The sequence below is a fragment of the Doryrhamphus excisus genome, linkage group LG13, assembly GCF_037039965.1.
Source record: "Doryrhamphus excisus strain RoL-2023G ecotype Guam linkage group LG13, RoL_Dexc_Guam_v1.1, whole genome shotgun sequence".
In the NCBI taxonomy this organism is placed as follows: domain Eukaryota; kingdom Metazoa; phylum Chordata; class Actinopteri; order Syngnathiformes; family Syngnathidae; genus Doryrhamphus; species Doryrhamphus excisus.
This window is the reverse complement of record NC_136369.1, coordinates 9257338-9269818: the sequence shown is the minus strand read 5'-3', so window position 1 is coordinate 9269818 and position 12481 is coordinate 9257338. Positions and strand designations below refer to the sequence as shown.

Sequence of the window (12481 nt, the reverse complement as noted above, 5' to 3'; positions counted from 1 at the left end):
TCTTAAATGCTTAGTCTTCATCAGTATACCCTAATATTTTAAATTGCATATGGCTGTAAAAAGCAAACAATACACCTTGTTTATTGGTATAGTTGGCTGTGCAGTCTATAACCAATTGTTATTCGCAATTGTAAACGGTTCACAGTCTGGTGAGAAATCTTGGGCTGCAAGAGATCAGTGGCTGAAGCAGCAGTCTCTCGGGATACCCAAGAACAGATTTGGAATACCAATGATACAGACAGAGGCAACATGTACAGTGGTGTCTGATGCTGCTGCTGCCATTAAGTGAACCAACCACCCTTGTGGAAAATGAATAGGAGAAGGAAGCGGCGACAGACTCAGCAGTGTTTTCATTGTGACTGTGTAATAGAAAATGGTGGGGATAACACAATGTATGTAACATATTAATACGGTTCTGAAAAACAAACTTGAACACGTCTGAAGCATGAACAACCATAACCATAAACAACAGGCAATTGCTCTTAGTATAGGATTCAGGCCTGCATGTACTAATGATTAAACTAAGTCAGTCATATTGATGCCTATACCTGTAGGTTCTTAGCCCACCTGTTTTGTATTATTAATTGCATTCAAACCAAAATATAATGTTTGTATATTCCTGCTGACCAGATAGACAGATAGATAAACAGATAGATAAGGGGGAGGGTCCTCCAAGTCTAGTATCATCGGCCTTCCATGACAACACAAACGCAATAGAACGAGGTGGACTGACAGCATCAAAGCAGTAATGAACGGAAGGAGCTCTTACCTGTCGTAGCTCCATCTACTGTACGACATGCTCCTGTTGCTGCCGACCCCCTCCATGTCTCCGAGTGGTGGCGGTGTGCAAGAAGCGGTCAAAGGCACCTCTCTCCTTCACTTCTCAGCGCCGGCGGCGCCGACCCACAGGAATCAGCGTGAGGGGAGCGAGCAGCCGCGGTACTGCCAGGATGACTACTGAGAGCTGGCGAGAGAGCGCGCGAACTGTCAGCGCTGCGCGCACGCGCAATGTCATCAACACCACTGGGATCAATGTTGAGCTAGATGCGCGCGCGTGGTCGAAGCTTCCTGTTGATTAAAAAGGAGGGGCTGTATCAGGCCAGGAAGCTGCTCAATCACTTGCAATTTTGACCACTACTATATGTAGTATGAGAATTTAACATATAGTAATACTATGATAAAGTCAAATGATAAAGGCACCAATCATTTGAATGAGTTCTAAAACATTTTGACAGAACAAACAAGCAGTGTTCACCATGTCCTCGTTGTAGGACATAGGAACACTGAAGCTGCCAAAGATAAACCAGGCCCTTCCAACGACAATCAAGAACATTCCTCCTGAAAATGAAGGATTTTGCCTGATCCAGGAAAATCTTTGCTCTTACGATCTGCTTTGATTATCAAGAAAAATGTGAGCCGGTGTTTGGAACCCAAGATGCAGAGATGACACAGATGGTAGTGAACAAAAGGTTTAATCTAAAAAGTTCCTACACAGCAATAAAAAGGCATTAAAAAATAATAAAAAAAAAAATAGTCCGGAACAGAAAAATATCAGGGTAGGCCACAAAAAGGAAAAAATGCTACAAAAAGTAAAAGCAGGAACAATTGTAGGGCGCTTCTGGGAACCTAGCAGGTAAGTATACCTTAGCAAGAGAGGCTACAATAACCACAGTGAGAGGCTCACTGTAACAGGTAGGTAAAAGACCAGAAAGCTAACAAACAACAAAAAATAAACATGTGGAGAACAAGGAACAATCTGGCAACAAGGGAATTCCACAGCCATGCTTAAGAAGGCAGGTGAGTAATTTGCAGCAGGTGTGCCGGTAGCTCCACCTCTGCTGGGCCAGCATTCCACTGTAAAAGATGGCGGAGCAACACATTACATGGAACTGATCTACAACTGATGGTTCAGAAGACTTTATACTCTCTGATCTCTTGGTCAGTATGGAGACTGGTGGCTGTCATTGCTTTGCTGGGTTATTTTGGCGCCAACTTGTGTATATACTAACGGCCAAGCAAATGAACAATATTGGCTTGTAATAAGAGCACTGATGAGTTTGTAATGCCAACCTGTATTTCACTTCTTTTAGTGACATGAGGGACATAAACTTATTTCTTCCACCAGATGTCGCTAATGCTACTTTTCACTGAAGCATCAAAGCTCTGAATCTGTTCCAGTACAATTTGAAGGAAAGCCTCAAGGCTTCATGAAGCTTCACCCACCCATCTCTAAGTGCACTGACACAGGAGAAGACTTTTTAAATCTTGTACTTTGTACAGTGACAATAAAGGTATTCTATTATATTGTTTGTATTGATCCGAAGAAATCAAAAACTAGGATTCAGAAATTCAGGAGAAATTACTAAGCTGAGGTCGCATGGTGGATGAGTGGTTAGCATGTGGGTTTTCTCCGGGTACTCCGGTTTCCTCCCACATTCCAAAAACATGCTAGGTTAATTGGTGACTCCAAATTGTCCATAGGTATGAATGTGAGTGTGAATGGTTGTTTGTCTATATGTGCCCTGTGATTGGCTGGCGACCAGTCCAGTATGTACAGTATGTATGTCTCGCCTGAAGACAGCTGGGATAGGCTCCAGCATACGACCCTAATGAGGATAAACGGTATAGAAAATGGAAAATCAATCAATAGAAAATCAATCACCATGGCAACGAGAGCGGCATATTCCCCGCCCCCAACAGAAGCCGAAATCCACCAGGAGGCAAAAGAGCAAGTAAAAAGGAAAAGGCAATACAACCACAGTTATAAAACAAAGAGAGAAAGCGTGGCAAAGTATTACAGACGATCTACAATACTTTGTGTCTAAGTACTGGAGTGCACAAATACACACTTGCTAATAGTTAGTTAGCTAGTTATGTTCGTTGCTTGTTTAACAAATGAAGAATGTTATGACATTAGCATATCACCATTACTCGCTCGGCGCTTCAACAGCCTGTAAACTTCCGCTTTCCCCTCGAGCGCTAGGGTTCTGGGTAATGTAGTACCGCAACCAACACACCACATCTGTGATTATGAATCCGTTGAAATTGTAGCTGGAATTGACTGCAAATATGCGTAAAATTGTGTAAATATAACTCCATTACTTTTACTACAACTCCCTCATCTTGTAGCTGTGTTTTGTATTTATATGGGATGTGTATTTTATATATAGTACCTGTATATGTAAATTATCTAATAAATTATCTGATTGTGACATCATCTAAATCCTTTTATGTACAATGATTGTAAAGAATGATGAAAAATGTTGAAATAATGATAGTGGGTGTAGTTGAATGTGATAAAAAAATATGTAATGGGCAGTGGATTATTTATTGGTTTCCATTTATGGTGACTACTGATTGAAATAAGGGACAGCATGAAATAAATCCTGGACCTCGGCCTGGTCTGGAGTAGGCTAACACCACAGAATAAATTTTCTTGGAGCATATTCCACTTTCCACTATCCCACTTTTATGCAACTGGATCAGGGATAAATTGAGCTAGGATTACTAAAATATCCCCGCTTGATACCTTATACTATTTGTGAAATAGGCCCCCGATATATTATATTCATGATATTCATGATATAGACCCTTGTTGTTATTTTTTTCCAGTTTGCCGCACCCCTATCTCTCCACCAATCAGGTGCCTCCCTCTCATTGACCTTCTTTAAATAATCTGTATTTGCTCTGGTACTCTTCAGTTCTATTGCAAGTTGCCTTCATGTTATATTGTTATGCTTATTTATGCCTTTAAAATAAAGACTTTTATCTTTTAACCACCCAGATTTTACCATTGTTTTCTTATCACACCAAAATATAGACATAATCATATGGATATTCTTTATAGGTTGTTTATTGTTTATGCTGCATTCCTGCTCAATACTTTCGGAGCATTTGTCCAGACCTAGTGATAAAGCGTGTATGACTATGCACATTATGCTAATTGTATGCTGTTGCCATGACTATGTTATGTAAGACATCCATTTTCAACACTGGGCCTTTTTTTTGGTACCTTCAGCATTGTAGATTGTAACCTCAATTGCCCCGAAGTGGAATTTATACGTGTTGACCGCACCATATTGTGTTTCAAGTTGTCACGAAAATACTAACAGAGGAATCAATACTATTTATGTATGTTGCCTGGTTTAATGCATAACCTGAATACTGATGGGATTCCTATGATACTTCAGCTATACATTAAATTGACAGAATGTTTGATGTTTATGTACCCTATTTTAATAACGAAGGATAAACCCATCTGGCTCAATGACAGATTTTATTTCAGCACCAAAAAAAAGCTCAACACAGGCCAAAAGACATTGCTATGGAAGAAGAAAAGAAAAATCAATATGATAGTGATGTACATTAGCATTAAGATACTGGGAATGGGTATAGAATTGTCAATTTTGTAGATTATTAAAACTCCAATGTGTGTCAATGCTAAAAACCCCTTCCGACCTGACTTGACATTTCACCCTCTGAGATGAGGATGAATACAATCTCCATTCTAAGCCACAAAAGCATCACATCATTGAGAATCCAATTTTGCTCAGACTGGGGCAAAATTATCTTAAAACAACCAAGATAATTAAATAGTCCTCTTTACATATATTCACTTATAAACATATAAAAAAATACTTGCCAGCTAGTTTGATAAGAAAATAACGTATAAAAGTAGAGTAGAAACATTTAATCAAGACCGTTTACTACCATCGAGTGATTTTCTTGTTCTTTAAATGACAGGATGATATGAAAGACAGATTACAGTAGCGAGAATGCAGAGAGCAATTTGTTGTGTATGTGTTACTGATCATGACGACTGAGGTGGCAGGTCCATTGTGTGCATGAGCCCCTTCTAAAATCACCCCCATTATGTAATACAGTGGGCATTCTACTACTTAAAAATCAAAATGAAAATGTTATTTAAGGATACACAATACATGAACTTCCATTGATTTGGTTACTGGAGTGACTCAAACTAAACGGATCAGTTTTTCTTTTCAGTTTGATACCAGGTTAATTAGCGCAGACTTTAAAAACAATACATGATTCTGACTGGACCGCCGACATCAAAGAAGAAATATCAACGGTAATACTGTATATGAATCTGACAATCTATAAGACAGCACACTGCAGACATTCTGTATTTGGCAATTAAGATGGAAGCAGAAGCCACAAAAAAAAACAAAACATAAAGAATCTAAAGGTTCTATCATTGTAGCTTTAAGGGCTTGTCTAAGCATTATTTATATACATCATTATATGTATATCACTTTCATATATGCAAAACCAACCTCAATAGTCAACCTTAATAGTCATTAGAAATACACTTTAAAAATCACAACAAAATGTCACATATGTACAGTAGCAGATTAGCACATGGGAGAAAAGATGGCACAACATACACAAAGCTTCATAAGATAAATCTCTCCGTTGCACTTGGTAACATTCGGGACACTTTTTTGTGTGTTTGTTTCATTCAATCTCGGCAGCAAGTACAAATCACTACAAGGCAAGAGAAGTCCTCCAGAGTACAAAACATGAATTGGTCAGGCTGATTTAAAAGGCAATGTTACGTGTTGGGACTTTCTCGTGTGAAAAGGACTATGGCTGAAGGTAGAGTGGTGTTCAAATTTTGGCATTGTCAGTTATCCATAGTGATGTCCTGGGAACAGCCACCCCTGGTCCGAGTACCCCAGGGGTGGAGCTGTCTGGAGTCATGCACGTGGAGAAGGCAGCGGTCAGTCATCCACATCGGGATGCGATGTCAGGCAGAGTGGGCGGGGCAACAGACAGAGAGCAGCTGCATGAGTTACAGTGATAAGGCCGACTCAGACGATCACGCAATGGCAGCCGCTCTTGTCCTTCTCTTTTCTTGTCGGCTCTGGCGACGGTGGACATTCCTGCTCTTGGAACTTTCTGGGTGTTTGGAGAGAGGAAAGTAAAAGGAGACTGAATTCTCTGAAATTAAGACTCAACCAAACAGCTCTGAGGTTGAACTAAAGCGTCCACTGGGCCGGCGCCAGTTGGTGCCAGTTCGCGCCAATGCAATTTGCTGTGGCGCCAAGTGTCTCCAATAAGGTGCCTAGTGCCATGCAGTGGTTCAAACTGCCTTCCAACTGGCTCGTAGTGGCCCGTAATGGCAGCAAAAATTTATTTGGCGGCAAGAAAATTTCAAAATGTTTAAAATCGTCGTCGCGCCACTTGCATCAAACAATCGGCGCAAGGTGTCCACCAAGTGGAATCAAATGGCGCAAACAATCCGCCTATTGGGATCCATTGGAATGTAATGGCACGTGCCAAGTTGCGCCAATGATGCTAGGAGTCCACTGGGCTGGTGCCAGTTGGTGCCAGTTTGCGCCAAAGATTATGTGATTAGCGCATAGTGGCACGTAGTGGCGCGTAGTGGCGCATAGTGGCCTCGAATTAATGGAGAGCCACTATGTGCCAATCACCATCTTTGGCGCGAACTGGCGCCGGCCCAGTGGACTCCTCGCATAAAAGTCCCACAAAAGTCTGGTCTTTGAACTGGTTTACTGTATGGCATCACACAAAGCACAAGATCGCCTTATTTGTCTCCCTCAATTTGTTTTTTTAATTAATTTTTTGCCACGATTCTTGTGACAAACCTAGTCATATAGACAAAACATATTCATATTGAAACAAATATGACTTCTGTTTTTAAGGCATGCATACAACGCATTCAAAGACATTGATGATATACTATATTATTCTACAGTAGTCACTAGGTGCCAGTAATTATTACTGTAATGTTCGGTGAGAAACACAAATGTCAGACTTGACCGTCTGATCAACATGCTTTTTTTTTTTTGCAGATTTGAATGATGAAACTATGATAATAAGCCACCTACCTGATTACTCTAACTAGTTCATGAAAAGCCTGGTCGACGTTCATACGGATTTTGGCTGAAGCCTCCATGTATGTAACCTTCAATTGTCTGGCCAGCTGCTGGCCCTCCTCTTGGGTTACCTGAGGGGACAGGCAGTGGTTAACGCACACACACACACACACACACATCTACTAACTGGATTTGTTTTCAGTATTATTAAACAGACCATGGATTGATGATACTGCTGTCTTTCACAATGTTTGTACTGTAGAATAGGGTCATAAAGTTAGACAGAACTGAGTTCTGTATAACTCACAACATGAAGTTCCTGACTAACACTTGAAGAAGAACTCAGCACTATTTATCATTTTATTAAATATATTTATTGCTAGTTATTATCATCTTTTTTCGGTGGTTGTATATAGATATCATTACATTACAAAAAAATATGTACCTATTTCAAGCAAAAGGTTAAACACATTTTGCCCTGGTGTTTGTAAATGATAAATATGAATATTTTCAATGTATTTCTATTACATTTTGAACAAATATACCTTTGCTTATAAATTGCGCTACAACAGAGGTGTCCAAACTGCCGCCTGAGGCCATTTGTGCCCCGCGACTGTTTTTGATTGGCCCATGGCAAATTCAGAAAATGGAATTTCACAAGTCATTTTACAAGAAAAACCTGAACATATTATGAGTAAAGAGTTGTTATCAAGGGGAAAAATAACACAGTTTTAGTGATGTGAAGTGGAACTATTATAAAACCATGTTATGAAATGTTAAAAATCGTAACATTAAGAAAAACAAAACAGCTGTGATTTTTTAAAAAACATTTTTTTAGAAGAATTCAGTCAAAATATAATGGAAATAAAGTCAGAATTGGCTGCACGGTGGTCCGAGTGGTTAGAGCGCAGGGCCACACAGCTGGGAGACCTGGATTGGATTCCCCGCTCTGGCATCTGTGTGGAGTTTGCATGTTCTCCCCGTGCATGCGTGGGTTTTCTCCGGGTACTCCGGTTTCCTCCCACATTCCAAAAACATGCTAGGTTAATTGGTGACTCCAAATTGTCCATAGGTATGAATGTGAGTGTGAATGGTTGTTTGTCTATATGTGCCCTGTGATTGGCTGGTGACCAGTCCAGGGTGTATCCCGCCTCTTGCCGAAGATAGCTGGGAAAGGCTCCAGCATGCCCACGACCCTCGTGATGATAAGCGGAAGAAAAAATGGATGGATGGATGTTTAAAAAGAAAGGTGAAATATTTGGGAAATTAAATAATTAAAAAAAAGAGCAAAAACTGAAGTTCAAAACAATAATTTGCTGTTTTTCCTTATATAACTTTACAACATATTTACAAAATATTTACAAAATATCAGCGGTCCTTCCATCACTTCTTTAGACACCCAGGCTTTACAACCTGAAACTCCACATTATTGCAGCACAGAGGCCTACTAAAAAGTCAGCTGTCTGTTGGCCATGAGGGGGCGCTGTGGGTTCACATGGCAGCTGTATACCAGCACCCAGAAAATTCATGATTTCAGCACACTTTTCTCTTCATCCATCCTCTTCTCCTGACATCACCATTTTTACAGCTGCTCTTTTATGCTCACATCCTGTACTTGAGCAGCGAGCTGCAGTCCTGACACTGGCTTGCACCTTGAATGAATGCTGCTAATTGGTTCACATTATCTCATCAGATGATCACACAGTACACATGTTCTGCTGGACTTACTTGTCTCTGTAGTTCCAGATCTGCTTTGTTTCCTACAAGAATCATGGGGAATTCATCTCTGTCTTTGACTCGCAGGATTTGCCTTTGGAATTTGTAGATTTCTTCAAAGCTGTGGAATGCACAACATGGTGTTACGAGACATACAGATCACATCATTCTTTTGGAATGACACGCACAGATGCATTAAAATATGCACATATGCACATGCTTGGAAAAACCGCTAAGGAAATCCACCCACACAGCCATCAGCCAGGAGCTGGGGGCACCAAGGCCGCGAGTCTGACTGCGGAGCTTGAAAATGTCAGCTAACAAGGAAAGATTTCAACACAATATTACAAATACATTACATGTGCCCATCTGTTGCTCTGTTTTAAAGTCCGACTCGACCCATTTGAACTTACTGTAAATGCCATTGTTGAATAGTAAATAATAATGTCAGCCTGAATTTTAAAAAGAATGTGGCCACAAAACCCAAGATGGCATTCCAGACACAAGACCACAGACAAGTTGGAGAGCACCTAGTAAATCTGGAAAGACTTGACTAGTATAAATGGAGTAAATAAAGAAAGAGTGTTTACAACATCAACATTTAGGAAGAGAGCTGTGGGTGAGGGTTGAGGAATTCAGCTTAGTGCACTGCACAGCTGGGTAGGCACACAAAGACAAGGAGGAAGTGGAGACAAGACAAGAATACTACACCTGTGTGGCTTTATGAAATAGGTGATTGAAACTGTCAACATCTTCATAATATTATTGCCTACATCCAAAGGGTGGCTCATATAGATAGAGTTACCCTAAATGCTCCAAATAACATCTCCTATAGCAACCGCCACACGATTGCAGTAGCTGCATATAGAAAATGTGTCATGAGTGGTCAGTGTCCAGCAGCTTTATCTACCTCTACATGCGCTTTCAAATGTTTACGAAAATGATTACAAAATTCATGTGCGTTACACTTGTCAAACGGTTGTTTACAATGAACTGATGACCTGTATTAGTATTCCTGGCTGTACAGTACCAACAGTAGCTCTGTTGCTGCTGTGTTGTGTTGATGGAAATTTACCCATGCCACTTTCTCACATGTTCCAAATCAGCATCAAAGTTACAAAATTCAATTGTCATATATTCAAATTTCAGAAACAACTCTCCAATTATTTGCTTGCTGTCAAATCAATGCCCCATCCTCATTGCATTCATTCATTCATAAATTTTCTGCCGCTTATCCTCGCGGTCGCGGGGGTGCTGGAGCCTATCCCAGCTGTCTTCGGGCGAGAGGTGGGGTACACCCTGGACTGGTCACCAGTCAATCACAGGTCACATATAGACAAGGGAAAACCGGAGTACCTGGAGAAAATCCACGCATACACAGGGAGAACATGCAAACTTCCGGGGGGAAATTTAACTCGGGCCTCCGAGCTGTGAGGCCTGCGTGCTAACCACTCGGCTCACCGTGCAGCCCCTAGGTCAGGTGTTAATGAAGCATTATGAAGCTATTGAGCTAGCCTCCAATTTAGTTATTCTAAACTTATGAAAGGTTTCAAATTGTGTGGAAGAGAGACAATATACGTAAGAAGCCAAAAATGTACCACTTCCTCATGGAATGGGAGGAGAACTTAGAACCCGAGTCTAACCATTCGGTCACCATGCAGCCTACTCGCATACAGTGCTATGCAAAAGACAAGGTCAAAATAATATTTGTTTTAGCAGCATGACGACCTGACGCATCTCATCACATTGTACAAGTGTACCTCACACAGTTTCTGCGACTACATTTTTTGCTCGCTTATGTTAACGCCTCATTGTCGCGAGGACTACATTTGATTTATTCACATGGCAAACATGGCACATGTTCTTACCAGCCACACTAACAGCTTGAATGTAGTTGTCAATATATTTAACTCAAAACTAAAGAAAAAGCACACAATAGTTGGAGGCTCCAAAAACAAGATTTACGGTTTGGTTAGAGTGCAAGGCAAAGAGCGCTAGTAAGAGGCTGTAACTGTGAAGAGTAAACAGAGATGTGTGTGTGCACAGAGAAAACAAGAAGAAAATCAGAGGTTGGCACATAGTCATCTGTCCATGATGAGAACTGTCACTCACCTTCCTCTGTCAGTGACTGAAAAGACGAGCAGGAAGCCCTCCCCTGTCCTCATGTATTGTTCTCTCATGGCTCCGAACTCTTCCTGCCCAGCCGTGTCTAGAACTACACAACGTGCACACACACACACATCAACACCATAACTTGAAGCCTAATAGAGTCAACTCTAAGCAAATAACTGCTACAGATGTGCATTAAATGTGTTTATTTTAAAACATGCACTTACTGTCCAGCCTGGCTGCCCTTTCGTCAATCACACACTGCTTGGTGTAGGAGTCCTCGATCGTGGGGTCATAGTCGGTGACAAAGTAGGACTGTTGGTCAATGAACAAAAATTTGCCATTTTAGAGATCCTGTGTGTATACATCAAGTATATAACACATAAACATTCACTTCGTACTTCCTGTTTATACTTCAAACACAGCTGTGACCTCTACCATTACCTCTACCTTAGTATATTGCAGGTAAACAAAGCATTCTATTACCCAGACACCATTGTCACCCTCGTACTTTACTTTAGGGCCCATCCAGTCCCCTCATGACCCAAAACTGGAAGGGTGGGGCCAGAGGGCAGGGAGTTAGTAGGAGGAGGAGTAGTCGCACATTTTTGAGATTTTTGTCATGTTTGGTAGTTCTCACTCTCCTCAGGGGCTTGTTAAGTGGTGACAGCTGAAGGAGGGCTCAGCGAATGTCAAAACAACTACTGAATGATCTCAAAAACATCAAGACTCCATTCGTGTTCTGGTGTGAAACAAAATTGAAGATTTACAGGCAATGTTTTGTCCCATATGGCCCACATTCACTGTACTGTTTTGATGCAAAATTTGGCAGTGTAGAATCAAGATGTTCTTAACACCCTGTTGACCAAACAAGTCACCTTGAAGGTGTTGCCTGCCTTGGTTGGGTACCGCATGGAGAATGGTAACTTTCTTCAGGTTCTGATATTGTAACACACACACACGTCCATTAGTTAGTTATTAGTTTGTTGTCAGTTAATGATAGCGGTTTGGCAAAGTTTAGCTGCCAACCTTAGCTTTCATTGGATATAGTAAAGATTGGATTTTAACAAAAAACTAATTTGGGCATCATACCGTGCAGTGTGAATGTGGTGAATGAGTCCAAATTGTCAAACGCTTCTCTGAGACTGTTGTGTCACTGCAAGTGCAACGAACAAGTATGCAGATACTGTATGAGACAGCAATGAATGAAAGCCATGAACGGCAATCCTTTTATTCACACCGAACGCAAACTTCAAATTAGGGGTGCAACGATTATTCAAATAATTTCAGTACTTTGATTACAAAATATTAGATTTTTTTAAAAATAGAAATAGAATTTAAATTGAATTAAAAAGAATCGCTTATGTCAACAACGTAACCAAAGTTACTTGTTTGTTAGTTTTTCTTGTAAATGTATTATTCCTCGTTAACCAAGCAAAAATATGTTTTTTCTCGATTAATCAACAAACATTTCACTGGAATACTCGATTACTGAAATATTTGATAGCCGCAGCCCTACTTCAAATTGTGACTGTTTTTTTAAATGCTATTTTATTTGTTTTTATATGCTAGTCGGTGATGTTCTTACATACATTTTTGGTTTAAAAAGTGTTATTTGGAGCCAAAGACGGTCAGCACCTTTAACTTTTGATAAGAAAAATACCAATGAGTTAATCCATTTGCAAACAATTTGTAGAGCCACTGATAATAATTTCAATATATTATATACCAGGTGGTTTAATAGTTTGTATTTGTAATGTAATTTCTAATGTGTAAAATTTCATTGTGAAAATGAT

General features: G+C 40.3%; 2 protein-coding genes across 3 annotated transcripts in view; both read right to left on the bottom strand.

The window, feature by feature from the left end:
- The window catches only part of tub (TUB bipartite transcription factor), a 40011-nt gene extending 39048 nt beyond the window's left edge, over positions 1–963 (bottom strand). Inside the window, exon 1 of one of the 2 annotated variants that reach the window (XM_058089270.2) lies at positions 770–963. In XM_058089270.2, the coding sequence (XP_057945253.2) occupies positions 770–825 (56 nt within the window). In that variant the 5' untranslated portion in view covers positions 826–963. The remainder of the gene's footprint in view (positions 1–769) is intronic. The other variant, XM_058089271.2, reaches the window with a different exon arrangement.
- Positions 964–4257: 3294 nt separating this feature from the next.
- The window catches only part of rras2 (RAS related 2), a 29161-nt gene continuing 20937 nt past the window's right edge, over positions 4258–12481 (bottom strand). Inside the window, exons 2-6 of the mRNA XM_058089049.2 lie at positions 10913–11000; positions 10689–10791; positions 8589–8697; positions 6873–6991; positions 4258–5919 (exon numbers count right to left, since the gene is read on the bottom strand). Of these exons, the coding sequence (XP_057945032.1) occupies positions 5832–5919; positions 6873–6991; positions 8589–8697; positions 10689–10791; positions 10913–11000 (507 nt within the window). The 3' untranslated portion in view covers positions 4258–5831. The remainder of the gene's footprint in view (positions 5920–6872; positions 6992–8588; positions 8698–10688; positions 10792–10912; positions 11001–12481) is intronic.